The following is a 12,351-nucleotide window of genomic DNA, read 5'->3' on the forward strand; positions in this document are numbered from 1 at the left end:
GGTTCAATTAGTGGGATAGCCCATCTGATCTAACAGTATAGGCATCATTAACTGGCTGTAAGCCTATGTGGTGCACTGCACATACTGTATCTGTCATTGGCATCCCATACAAGCCTTATCTATATGCAATACTAAGAACCCCCTACCCAAATACAAGTAGGAGTGTGAGTGGCTGTTCATCAGTATTCTGCCCCCTATATAGCATTTTCTCTTTTCTTCATGCTGCTGGTGTTGGTGTTTGTACCGGCCCCTTGTGACCATCATTAGGTATGGCCTTTTTCAGGTTTTAAATGAATGCCTCTACAACTGGATCCTTTGCTCTAGACTTGTATTGTACAGAGAACAAGTCTCTTCAAACAGACACTCAAACTAAAGTGCAAAGTCCGCTAAATAGCCAGCTATCCACCTCATGTGTATGGGGGTTGGTTGACTCTTTCTAGAAATTATTTTGGAAGGGGCGGGATGATCGGGCATGACGACTTTCAACATGCCCAATCCTTTCTTCTTATGGGAGATAGGCCGCTGGCCGGTAGCTGACAGCAGTGCTCTCTCCACAAACCATGCCTGCTTGACCAAACTGAATGTGGCAGACTCAGGAGGAAAAGCCGTCAGCGGAAGGAGTACCTGGCCACCAACAGCTGGAGGTGTGCTGCCAAGTGTTCAGCTGGTCTCAGAACAAAGTTCATTCAAAAAGTGGCCAACAATTTTCAACATCATATGGCAGAAATCAGCAAAATCTGACTTCCACTAAGGTTCTCTTTTAAAGGGCTTTTCCAGTATTGGTTCTAGTTCCTTCTTCATTATGAGGCCCTTGGGCCGTAACTAGGAAAAGCGGACAGGTAAGCGATGGTCAGGAATTGGAAACAAAAAAGATATATTAAAAAAAAAATTGTGACTTTTTTTTATAAACAATTTAGCTTTATTTATACATACAACACCGGAACACCCTTTAAAGGGAAGGTGAAAAATGGTGTAACCCATAACAGCGGTTTAATGTTTAGAAATGCTTGCCTTTATAAAATTCATATTGACAAAACTCCAGACAGACAGGAGTATGTTTACAGACAGGTGACCGCCATACATCCGAAATGTATGTAGGAATATATAGAAATGTCATCTGATCGGGCATATTTATAGCCAACAAAATAGTTTACATTAACACCTAAAAAATACTCATATACAGTACATTATTTATAAAACCATTTATGTTCAGATCGATTTATAGAAGCTCAGTGGCAAAAATATCTAAGCAAAAAATATCTAAGCAAAACCAAAAACTCCAGATACAAGCTCCATACAATATCTGCAGTAAGGGTAGTGTACAACATCAACACGGGGAATTCATAGTCTTCACTCCTCATCCGGGGGACTGGGGTGTAACGCAATGCCTTAATCCTCAGACATCTGAAAGAAAGCCACAAATCACACGTTAATTACACCTGGGAGCAACAACACGCTCGTTACCGACACTTCAGATGATGTTCTGCACATTACCAACATTTACAGAGAACATTGTAATGCCAAGTTAAAAGGCGCCTTATTCAGAGGTCTAATGAGGCCCACGAGGCCGCGGCTGGAGGAGGAAGAGTCTTGGTTTACTTTCCCATGAACCCAGAAACGATGGCAAGATGCGACAAGTGGGTGGGGAGAACCGGATCACCATGGAAGGATGCATGCCCGGACCCTGCCGGATGGGACGCCCTGTTTGTACAGGGAAATGGAAACCTTTTTTGAAATCCTTCATAAATGTATCTAAATGCCCAACACACACCGGTGACACCCCGTGGTAAGTTTTTTTCTTTGCCAAATGTCGTCCTTTCCTGTTATAGGTCATGCTTGATAAGGCGCTTGTAAGTTCTGAAACGCGTTGCACCATTTGTCACCCGCACCCTTTGGATTACAGTTCTATGCCATTACCCTGCTGGACTGGTCTTGTTTTTAAGCTGTGTTCTACTTAACAGAATGTAAATGACAAGTTCTCCACTCTTTACACCAACTCTTGGTAGCGCAATTATCTTTTTCTCTTTTTGTTTTTTGCCTCACTTGGACCCTTCAACACCATCAACTTAAAGGGGGTTTGTCATTAGAAGACAAAAAATTCTATACTTACCTATTCCTCCCCGGCAGTCTTCCACATTTTCTCCTTGCTGATCTTCTCCTGTCTCTTGCACCCCCCACCCCTCCCCCCGGGTCAGTCTCCCTGCAGGGCAATGTACGCTAAGTCACTAGTTAGCAGCCTAGCAGGGAGTGCCTAGCTATTACAGAGACTGTGCATGCACGCTGTCTCTCTACAATAGTATATGAACTCTCTTGGCGAGACAGTCTCAGTAATAGCTCAGCATTCCTTCCTAGGCAGTGAACGTTACGTCACTAGTGACCAGGTACACTGACCTGCAGGAAGCAGAATGCAGAGAATGGACGCATCATAACAGGAAGAGGATCCAGATGGCTTGCGGTGAGGTGACCCCGGGGGACAGAAGAGGATCAGCGAGGAGAAGATGCTAGAAGAAGGCTACCTGGGGAAGAATAGGTAAGAATTGATTTATTTTTTTTGACAAAACCCTTTTAAAACAAACATGATATAGAGAAGTGACAGAGGGAAAGGAAAGCACACTAGCACTGACATTCAGGACCAGGATCTCCCTGATCAACCAGAAATAGTGATGGGGACTCCACAGCTCTAGGATACATGTATGGGCTGAACTGATAATATGCTGAGGAAATGAAATGATTGCACTGAATGTCCCTAAATAGAGTAGGAAGAGCGCCGCGGAACAAGGGAGAGTAGAGTCCAGAAACTAAGAGGCAAAGTTAAAAGTAAACAATTATTGCGCTCCTGGTGGGCTAGAGGTGTAGGGAACAACAGACAAACCATGGACAGGAGAACATTTTTTTTTCACTTACTTCGCAGAGGAGTCCGCTGCATCACGGGACTCCTCTATAATCCAGGTCAGCTCAAAGTAAACCCAATTCTAAACTCCTCCTGTAATATTCCATTGTTTGGAGCACTATTCATATTTATAGATTGCATGCACTAGGCCTCCTCCCTAAAAACCCTAGAAGACTTTTAGGGCTTATTCGGACAAATGTAAACTTGCTCCCATAATACACAGTGAACAGAGCTCATCGATTTTAATGGGTTCATTCACAGCTGCGTATTTTTCATGCATATTTCAGTAGCATAAACCCCCCCCCCACAAAAATGCAGTACGTTTTATCTTGGTGTAGATTACCAAAATAGCCCATTGAAATCAATTGGCTTGCGTAAATATGCAGGAAACCTGGATATTACCTGTGTCTTTATACAAAAAAAAAGTCATTGGGATTTCTTGCGTTCTTCTTACGCGCGTAAAAAAAAAAAAAGGCAGATCCAGATACGCAGGGAATAGGCACTTTTCAGTCTGCAAATACGCAGCGTATTTATAAGACCAAAAAAATTGCTTACAGCCGTGTAAAGGAGCCCTTAATGTCATCAGTATGTAGGCCATAATGCAAGAGGGGTCCCTGCAGCGGTACTGTTGTGTCTTGACGCCACCAGCAAATGCTGGTGGAGTCAAGACTGACAAGGGGGGTGGTGAAGCCCCCTGTACGTGACAGGGTGCAAAGTTGGCTGGGCTGCAGGTCCTGGCGATGTATCAGGAAAGCATACAGTGGCGACCGCTGCAGGCACGCAGCCCTGCTGCAAACTGTATTTCTTGCTGGCAGGGCTTCAGAACCCGGCATTCCACTTGCTGTATCAGGGCAGAGCGTGCTGTGCAGCAGGGAGGCCGCGGCGTGAACAGGCTTTCCGTTCGGCACACCAGAAGCCGGCCCCGCACCTCTGGCACCCCCATGTAACTGTAAGATCACGGCCGCCGTACACAGGGCGGGGAAGGGGGGGCAGGCAAGCAGCGGAGGCCTATACTGCTGCACAAAGTATCCCACTGATACTCGGGTCCTTTAAATACTGGCAGGTGGGGATAAGCACAGGCGGCTAACACACAGCGAACGTGCATCCCCGAAGCTGCCAGAAAATAGCGGCAGCCTAATGTCACACTGAGGCGGCTAACAGTGGATACAGCAATGCTGAGGGGAACACCCAGCAAGCGAGACTCAGACATGACACACAGCCAACTTCAAGGACCTTGTGCTCTTCCGCCAATCGGGAGCTAGGGGTGTGAGAGGGACATTCCTCCTGTCAAACCTCTAGCTTCCGGTGGCATCAAGATACACCAGTACCCTCTGCACCACCATGAGAGCTAAATAAAGTCTGCTTCCCCCTACTGACTGAAGTGGAAGGACTGCTGGGTAAACAAGAACAATCGATCACATTTTTTAGGTGACCGTGAACCCCAAGTCAGATGCCCAATGCGGGAGTTTGAACGCGTCTAAGCAGGAGGAGACAAAAAAATAAACAGTATCAAATTTGGGAGAGGAGCCATGTAATGGGGCCGGGGTCAGAGCGGAGCAATTCAACCATTGTTGAGCCTCGAAGAAAAAGCAGGAGAAGGTAGGAAAAGCAGAAAATGTTGCAGCTTCAGGCTCTCTGGAAACCCAGACTGACCGGATCCAAAGCAGCAGGAAGGCCGGGGAAGCCATCGTCATCTTCCACCGGCTGAAAACCTGATGTTCCAGAAGAAATGTACAATTACCCAAGAAATAGTGAGGAAGCGATTATGGGGGCGTCACTCACAGGACATCAGAGCGCCTTTAAAGAAGCTCCCTGCAAGTTCGAATAGGGGAAATTAAAGGAAAACTGTCCAAATACGATTCAATATTTGGGAACTGAGTGAAGACATCAGTCTACAAGTCATGGGAAAGCAGTAGTATAGTTATATCTGGCAGGCCCACTATTCCCTTATGTGGTATAAGGACTAGTGCGTGCCAGTTTCCTCACCCACATAAGTAGGTGATCACTAAGATCTCAGGCAGGACCTAAGAATTAAGACGCAGGGGAGTATGTTCATTTTCACAATATTACAACTTCCATACCAGGCAAATATGCCGAATGACCAAAGAACCAAATCTGTCTTGTTGGTCCATAAGAAATGTGGGCAGTTAATGGAGAAGATCTGTAAGAGATCCCTGGAGAGGAGGGTGCGGGTATTTCATTGCATCAGAGAAGGAAGATGCTAACTGGGGGCACAAGAAATGAGGTGTTCAGCCTTCAGATCTAGTCCAAGACCGCGAAAACCTGGTAGATCAAAGAAGACACCGTATATGCCAAGAAAACGTCTTCTTGGATCATTTTAAGAAATGGAAAGTTGAGGATTACTTATCAGCTCTCCTGATGCGGGTTTTAGTTATTACTTGAATTCCCCATGAACAGACTCTTCTGAAGCCTCTCCTCGATTATCAGGCTGACTTATAATGTGGAGACTCTTATTCAGGATTCTTGGAGGAGCAGGAACACGGCCGTTACTGTATTCCCTAGATCCAGGACAACCAGTACAGGAACCACAGACAAGGCAACGTTTTGGAGGGCGTATAAACAGATTTGCCTCCTTTTTCAAGCATGGAACATAGTGATATAGAGATGTTGTCAATGAGTAATGATGCTTCTAGGTGAACGACCAGAAGTGCGCAAGGTTGTCCGTGCCAACGACCATACGAACACCCGCCCGCCAAAGTGCATGTGGCCAGAAGAGCATGGCTGCCGACCGTGTTCATACGCACATGATCCGGAAGTGGTGAATAACATGCAATAGCAGGTTCGTGTGCATGCTCTGTTACGCACGCACACCGGATGGCCATTGTGTTCTTGCTTTTCTACTGAACCAGCACCAGTTTTAATATATAAGTCTTGATTCATTTGTGTTGTAGCTTTTGAACTGCAAACAATAATCGTTATACACAGCTTTGAATCACTCCAGAAAACAAGATTTTTGTACTTACTGTAAAATTTCTCTCGTCTCTTTCATTGGGGGACATAGCTGAAGACTGTGGGTATGGCTACTGCCACTAGGCGGCTGCCACTAAGAAAGAAAAGCCTTAGCCCCTCCTACAGCTGCACCCCTCCTAATCGGTTTGCATTCAAGCAGTAAGAGGAGCAAAGTAGGATAGAAAAACAGCAACTGTAAACATTAAAAGATGTAAAAATGGTTAAAACCGCAACCAGAGGAGAAGAGCGTCAACTCCAGAGCAAAAGCTCCAGAAAGTGAAAGAACACCATAAAAGTCTTAAAAATGAATTGGGAGGCGGCCGTGTCTCCAAATGAACAAAGACGAGAAAGAGGTTTTATGGCAAGTACAAAAATCTTGATTTCTCATCCGTATCATTGGGTGACACAGCTGAAGACCATGGGATGTTCTACAGCAGTCCCCTGGTGGTGGGGAATAGTATAGCAATACGCATGCGGTCAGTTTACTGCCATCTGTGGAACTTCTTAAAGGAGATGTCCCGCGCCGAAACGGGTTTTTTTTTTTTTTTAAACCCCCCCCCCGTTCGGCGCGAGACAACCCCGATGCAGGGGTTAAAAAAACCACCCGCACAGCGCTTACCTGAATCCCGGCGGTCCGGCGTCTTCATACTCACCTGCTGAAGATGGCCGCCGGGATCCTCTGTCTTCATGGACCGCAGGGCTTCTGTGCGGTCCATTGCCGATTCCAGCCTCCTGATTGGCTGGAATCGGCACGTGACGGGGCGGAGCTACACGGAGCCCCATAGAGAAGAGGAGAAGACCCGGACTGCGCAAGCGCGGCTAATTTGGCCATCGGAGGGCGAAAATTAGTCGGCACCATGGAGACGAGGACGCCAGCAACGGAGCAGGTAAGTATAAAACTTTTTATAACTTCTGTATGGCTCATAATTAATGCCCGATGTACATTACAAAGTGCATTATTATGGCCATACAGAAGTGTATAGACCCACTTGCTGCCTCGGGACAACCCCTTTAACTGAGAGCAAAATGGACAAATGCAAGAGTGTGCATCCGATAGAACTTCGAAAAGTTGTGCAAGGAGGCCGTGGCAGCTTTACATACGTGAAGAGCAGAAGCACTGTTGCGTACCAAAGAGGCACCCACTGCCCTGGCAAAATGCGCCGTGACATGGAAGGGAGGCTCCCTGTTCCTGAACCTCTGAACTGATCTAACGAGAATGGGCCAAAGGCCAAACATATTTATAGAAGAGCAGACCACGTACCCCTCAGCCTATAGAGGTTGAGATCCATGTTGAGTACCTGCCAGTGAAGAGTCAGAAAGGAGCATCCCAGATGGTCCTAAGGAGAGTTCAGCCACCAGAGAAGGGAGCGTTGAAGCTGCCGTGAAAAGGCAAATTTCTTGGTTGACAGAGTGCATAAAATGTTGCATAGAGACTGAATAGCCGAGTGGAGAGACAGAATGTGAAATTGGCCAAATGGGATCTCCGTGAAGGAGAAGACCGCCAGCCCTAGTACTTGCATGCAGTGGCGAATGGTGCTGTGTTCATAGAGAGCCTACAAACACTAAGCTAAAACTGATTAGCTTGATGCCTGCAAGATGGAGCTCACAGACTACCAAGTGCCTTCAGAAATACACCACGAGAGGTGTCAGCCACAATACATTGTATCCACATCAAGGAAGCCTCAATGTTTGCCGCATACAAAACCATCTCTGCCAAGCAAATATCCACTTGTTTACGGATCTCTCACCTGCGATCATGTAAAGCAAGAAGGCCCTTCACCACGCTAAAATCCCTTAAATATGGGGTTTCCCCATTAAGCTATTAATACATAAAGATGGTCTCACCTGTGTGTTGTCCAAGCCTAAAGACAGGCCAAATCGCTGGAGTTCTGGGGCATTCAAATGCCCGAAAACCAACAAAGCCACTCTGCAAAATGATCCAACAAGGTAACCCAGCGGTGGTCCCACAAGGGTAATATTTACCACATACACACCTAAAAGAGGAACTCCTGGTCAGGCAAACGTTTCTCTCCCACCCTATGCAGGAGATTCCACCTGCCAGGACTTATGTCCTCTCATCGATGGTATCTGTTCCCCTCTCTGGGAATCGGATGTGCCCGGCCTGCCACTGGGCCAGAGAGAGTTAAGGCCATTTACAAGGGGCGATAATTGCGACAAATTTGTTCAAATAAACGCGGGTTAACAGTAAACATCGGCTTCTCACTTAGACACAACTAGTGGTTTAATTTTCATTTGTTGCTCAATTTCAACAAGCATAAAAATCATGGCTGGTTTTCTCACCAATTGCTGCATGTAAACGCTCATAGAATGCGAAGCGCTGAGCGAGAAGTGAGCGACACGTCAGCGGTGTTCTGCCTAGTTTGAGCCCATTATGTTCTCTTATCTCTAATGAAGGCCGTTGTGTGCGTTCCACCTTCTTTCTTCATATTTCATGCCACTTAACTTTTTGTCGTAAAATGTGAAAATGCTTAAAGGGGTTGTCCCGCGCCGAAACGTGTTTTTTTTTTATTCAATAGGCCCCCCCCCCGTTAGGCGCGAGACAAACCCAATGCATGTGTTAAAAAAAAACCCAACCGTTTAGTACTTACCCGAATCCCTGCGCTGCGGCGACTTCTTACTTACCTTGCGAAGATGGCGGCCGGGATCTTCACCCACGATGCACCGCGGGTCTTCTCCCATGGTGCACCGTGGGCTCTGTGCGGTCCATTGCCGATTCCAGCCTCCTGATTGGCTGGAATCGGCACACGTGACGGGGCGGAGCTACGAGGACCAGCTCTCCGGCACGAGCGGCCCAATTCACCAGGGAGAAGACCGGACTGCGCAAGCGCGTCTAATCGGGCGATTAGACGGCACCATGGAGACGGGGACGCCAGCAACGGAACAGGTAAGTGAATAACTTCTGTATGGCTCATAATTAATGCACAATGTACATTACAAAGTGCATTAATATGGCCATACAGAAGTGTATAGACCCACTTGCTTTCGCGGGACAACCCCTTTAACACTCCCTTTTAGAGATCCTCAGTTTGGAAGGAAGCTAACAGTAGTTTACAATTCCTTATACAAGCTCAATCCCCTGGGTGACAACCGGAAGATCCAAAACATCTTTGGTGCGTAATTTCACATTCTCCGTAAGGCATCCCTATTATGAGGATTTAAAAAGGCGCCATGAGACACGGTGGTTTAAAAGGCAATTTGTGATGTTTGAGTGTTTAACTTGGGTTCTCAGGGCATTTAGCCAATGGCCAACATACTTCAAACAATATAATTGGACTCCGTTCAGAAAATCTCTTAGTGGACGTTTTATTATCATTTTGTATGAAGATTTCTTTTCCGTTGTGGCAGAAGTTTAGGCAATATGAAGAACCCTCAAACACACATTCGCACATTCCCACCCCCACAAATGGAAGATCCAAACTCAAACTTCGACCAAATCCATGTGGGTGGACATATTCATGGCGCCTTTTAGGTGCGGTATACAGAACTGCAAATGCTGCCTAAACATCTGCCGCAAAAGAAAAGATCTTCCGGATCACGCGAGCATGAACCCTGTTGGCAGCCATGTTCTCCTGGCCATGCTCGCGCTTGCATGTGTTCGTCCGGTCGTTCAGCTACAAGTATCATTACAAACGCAAAACAGGTCTCTATTTCACTGTGTTCAATGCTTCAGAAAGGAGGCGAGCCCGTTTATAAGCCCTCCACAACATGTAGCATTTCTCTACAATACCGGCGGTGTTCCTGCTCCTCCAAGAAACCGGAAGAGTATTGTACTTTTATAGGTGAACCTGGATAATCAAGGAGGCTGGCTGGCGCCCGCGAACTCCTTATCCAAGTGCATCCTCTATTTCTGCCCACTCATACACCCGGAGCGCTGGGTTCTTTTGTAAGTTATTGCTTCCTGTGCTTGTGACCGAGGTACCCCCATGCCCTGGGCTTTCCCCTTGATGCTCTACCAGTCCACATGGGCTACTACAGGGATCAGGTGACAGAGCAGACGAGCGTCATAACATTAAAGGCGAACTAGAACCAGCTAGTGGCGGCCTGTCTTACGATGGGCAGTCTGTACCAGGCGAGTCCTAATCTTTTGTATCTTCACAACTGAAACACACCCACATTCTTCGAACGCTGTCCTAAATTTCTTGTTTGTCTTTTAGACACCGGTTATATTCCTTTTATTCCCGTCTCAGAACATACACCTAATGGGTTCAGTGCTGGTGAAAGAGGTAAGTATGCCGATATGTAACCACAGTGCTGGACACACCAGGCGGATGTGCTGTATGGGAGGGGGCAGACTTGGGGGATTGGTGAAAGTATACAGTCATGGCCAAAAGATTGGGAGATTGACACCAATTTTGGTTTTCACAAAGTTTGCTTTTTCAGTGTTTTTTGATCTTTCAGTCAGATGTTTCTATGGTTACCGAAGTGCAATTATAGGCATTTCATAAGTTTTTCAACTTTTATTGACAAATACATCAAGTTTAGACAAAGACTCAAATATCTACAATGTCGACCCTTACTTTTTCTAGACTTCTGTAAATTTCCCCGATATGCTGGATATCAGCCTTCTGGGACAGATTCTGACTGATGGCAACCCATTCTTGCCTAATCAGTGTTTGGAGTTTATCACAATTTCTGTGTTTTTGTTTGTCCACTTCTTGAGGATTGACCACAATTTCTCAAGATCTGTGGAGTTTCAGGAGCCACTTAGTTCTCACTTTTGCCTTGTGACATGGTGCTCCATCATGCTGGACAAAGCATTGTTCATCACCAGATTGCTCCTGGATGGTTGGGAGAAGTTGCTCCTGGAGGATATTTAGATCCTATTCATGGCCATGTTCTTCAGCTGTGAGCCCAATCCCTTGGATGACAAGTAACCCCACACATGAACGGTCTCGAGACGCTTTACTGTTGGCGTGACACTGGCCTGATGGTAGCGCTCACTTTTTCTTCATTGACAATCATTCTTCCAGATGTCACAAATAGTCTGAAGAGGGCTTCACCATTAAAAGTAACTTTTCCTTCAGTCCTCTGCAGTCCAATCCCTGTACTTCCTGCAGAATGTCAGTCAGTCCTTGATGTTTTCCTTGGAGAGAAGGGGCTTCTTTGCTTCTTGACACCAGGCAGCCTTCAAAAGCTTTTGCCTCCCCTTTTTGTGCAGTTGCATCGACACCAGCCTACGGCCATCCCTGAGCGAGCTCAGCACTGGGGTTGGAGTGATTCCGTCCCTAATGACCCATACAACGAATAAAACATACAATGAAACGATGTTAGCAGGTCATTGTGTGGCAGGGCTTTAATTTAGTAGAGAGGTTTCATGGCTAAGAACAATTCAACTGATCGCTCCTTTAGAACAATGTAGAATTAGAGCAAATTGCCAGTATACAAACTAAAGCAGCAAACTTTGTGAAAACAAAAAGTTGTGCTAGTGTCAAAACTTTTGGCCATGACTGTAAAGTCATTAATTGTGACCGATAGGTCTGGTAGTGGTGTTGGGTGAGATGAGGAATAGATCAGGAGTTCAGTTTTGTCCATGTAGAGTTCTAGAAAGCAGGAAGAGGAAGATATAGCTGATAGTGGGATTCTAGATAGAAGAGCGGTAACATCTGGGCTAAAGAGGTAGATTTGAATGTCAGCATATTAGTGGTGCTGGAAGCCATGGCATTCTATGAGCTGTCCTAGGCCAAAGGTGTAGATAGAGAAGAGGCCCTAGGACAGAGTCTTGGGGGCACCAGAGGAGAGGGTGAAGTGAGGATGTGGATTGCAAGCAGGAGACACTAAATGCTAGGTCAGCGAGGAGATCCAGGAGAGGGCGAAGTCTGTGATGCCAAGGGAGATGTCATACAAGGAGGGAGTGGTTGACTAGAGTCCGAGGACAGGTCCAGGAGGAGCATGGAGTAATGTTTTGAGGCTTTTGTGGTTAGTAGATAGTTGGTGACCCGAGGGCTCACTCGCACGAGCGTGTATAATGCAGCGCCTTACCACTGTGTATCGCCACGTGTGGCAGCGACTTGGGGCTGTGCATGATAGCATATCTCATCCACGCTGTCAAGCATAGTTTTCCTGGTTTCATTTAATTTTTTTTTTTAATTTCCTGCTCTGTCGCTTATATGCACCCATAGAGAACAACAGGGCTCTATAGCGAGTAATACGCGGTGAAATAGAACACACTGCGCTCCATTTTAGGGGTCTATGATTTGCAATGGAAAAAAACCCGCAAGTGTGAATGGCGCAGCGAAAATTGGTGTATTTGATTCGCCACGATGAACTGCGAATGATATGCAATTCAAATATGCTCATGTGAATGAGCCCTTACTTAGAGCCATTACAGTGGAGTGGTGGGGTTGCAAGCCAGATTGCAGTTATTGAATAGCGGGTTGGATGAGAGGTGGGAGGACGGTCCAAGGTGGACTGTAACAGTAGTTTGAAGGCTAATTGGAGACTTGAGATGGAACGGTAACTGGACAGAGAAA

General features: G+C 46.3%; 1 protein-coding gene across 2 annotated transcripts in view; it reads right to left on the reverse strand.

The window, feature by feature from the left end:
* Positions 1-902: 902 nt before the first annotated feature.
* The window catches only part of HDGFL2 (HDGF like 2), a 34,146-nt gene continuing 22,697 nt past the window's right edge, over positions 903-12,351 (reverse strand). The window contains exon 16 of one of the 2 annotated variants that reach the window (XM_066574465.1): positions 903-1,404. In XM_066574465.1, coding sequence (XP_066430562.1) covers positions 1,397-1,404 — 8 coding nt within the window. In that variant the 3' untranslated portion in view covers positions 903-1,396. Of the gene's footprint in view, positions 1,405-10,321; positions 11,107-12,351 lie in introns of those variants that run through there. The other variant, XM_066574463.1, reaches the window with a different exon arrangement.

The sequence above is a fragment of the Eleutherodactylus coqui genome, chromosome 7, assembly GCF_035609145.1.
Source record: "Eleutherodactylus coqui strain aEleCoq1 chromosome 7, aEleCoq1.hap1, whole genome shotgun sequence".
NCBI lineage: Eukaryota > Metazoa > Chordata > Amphibia > Anura > Eleutherodactylidae > Eleutherodactylus > Eleutherodactylus coqui.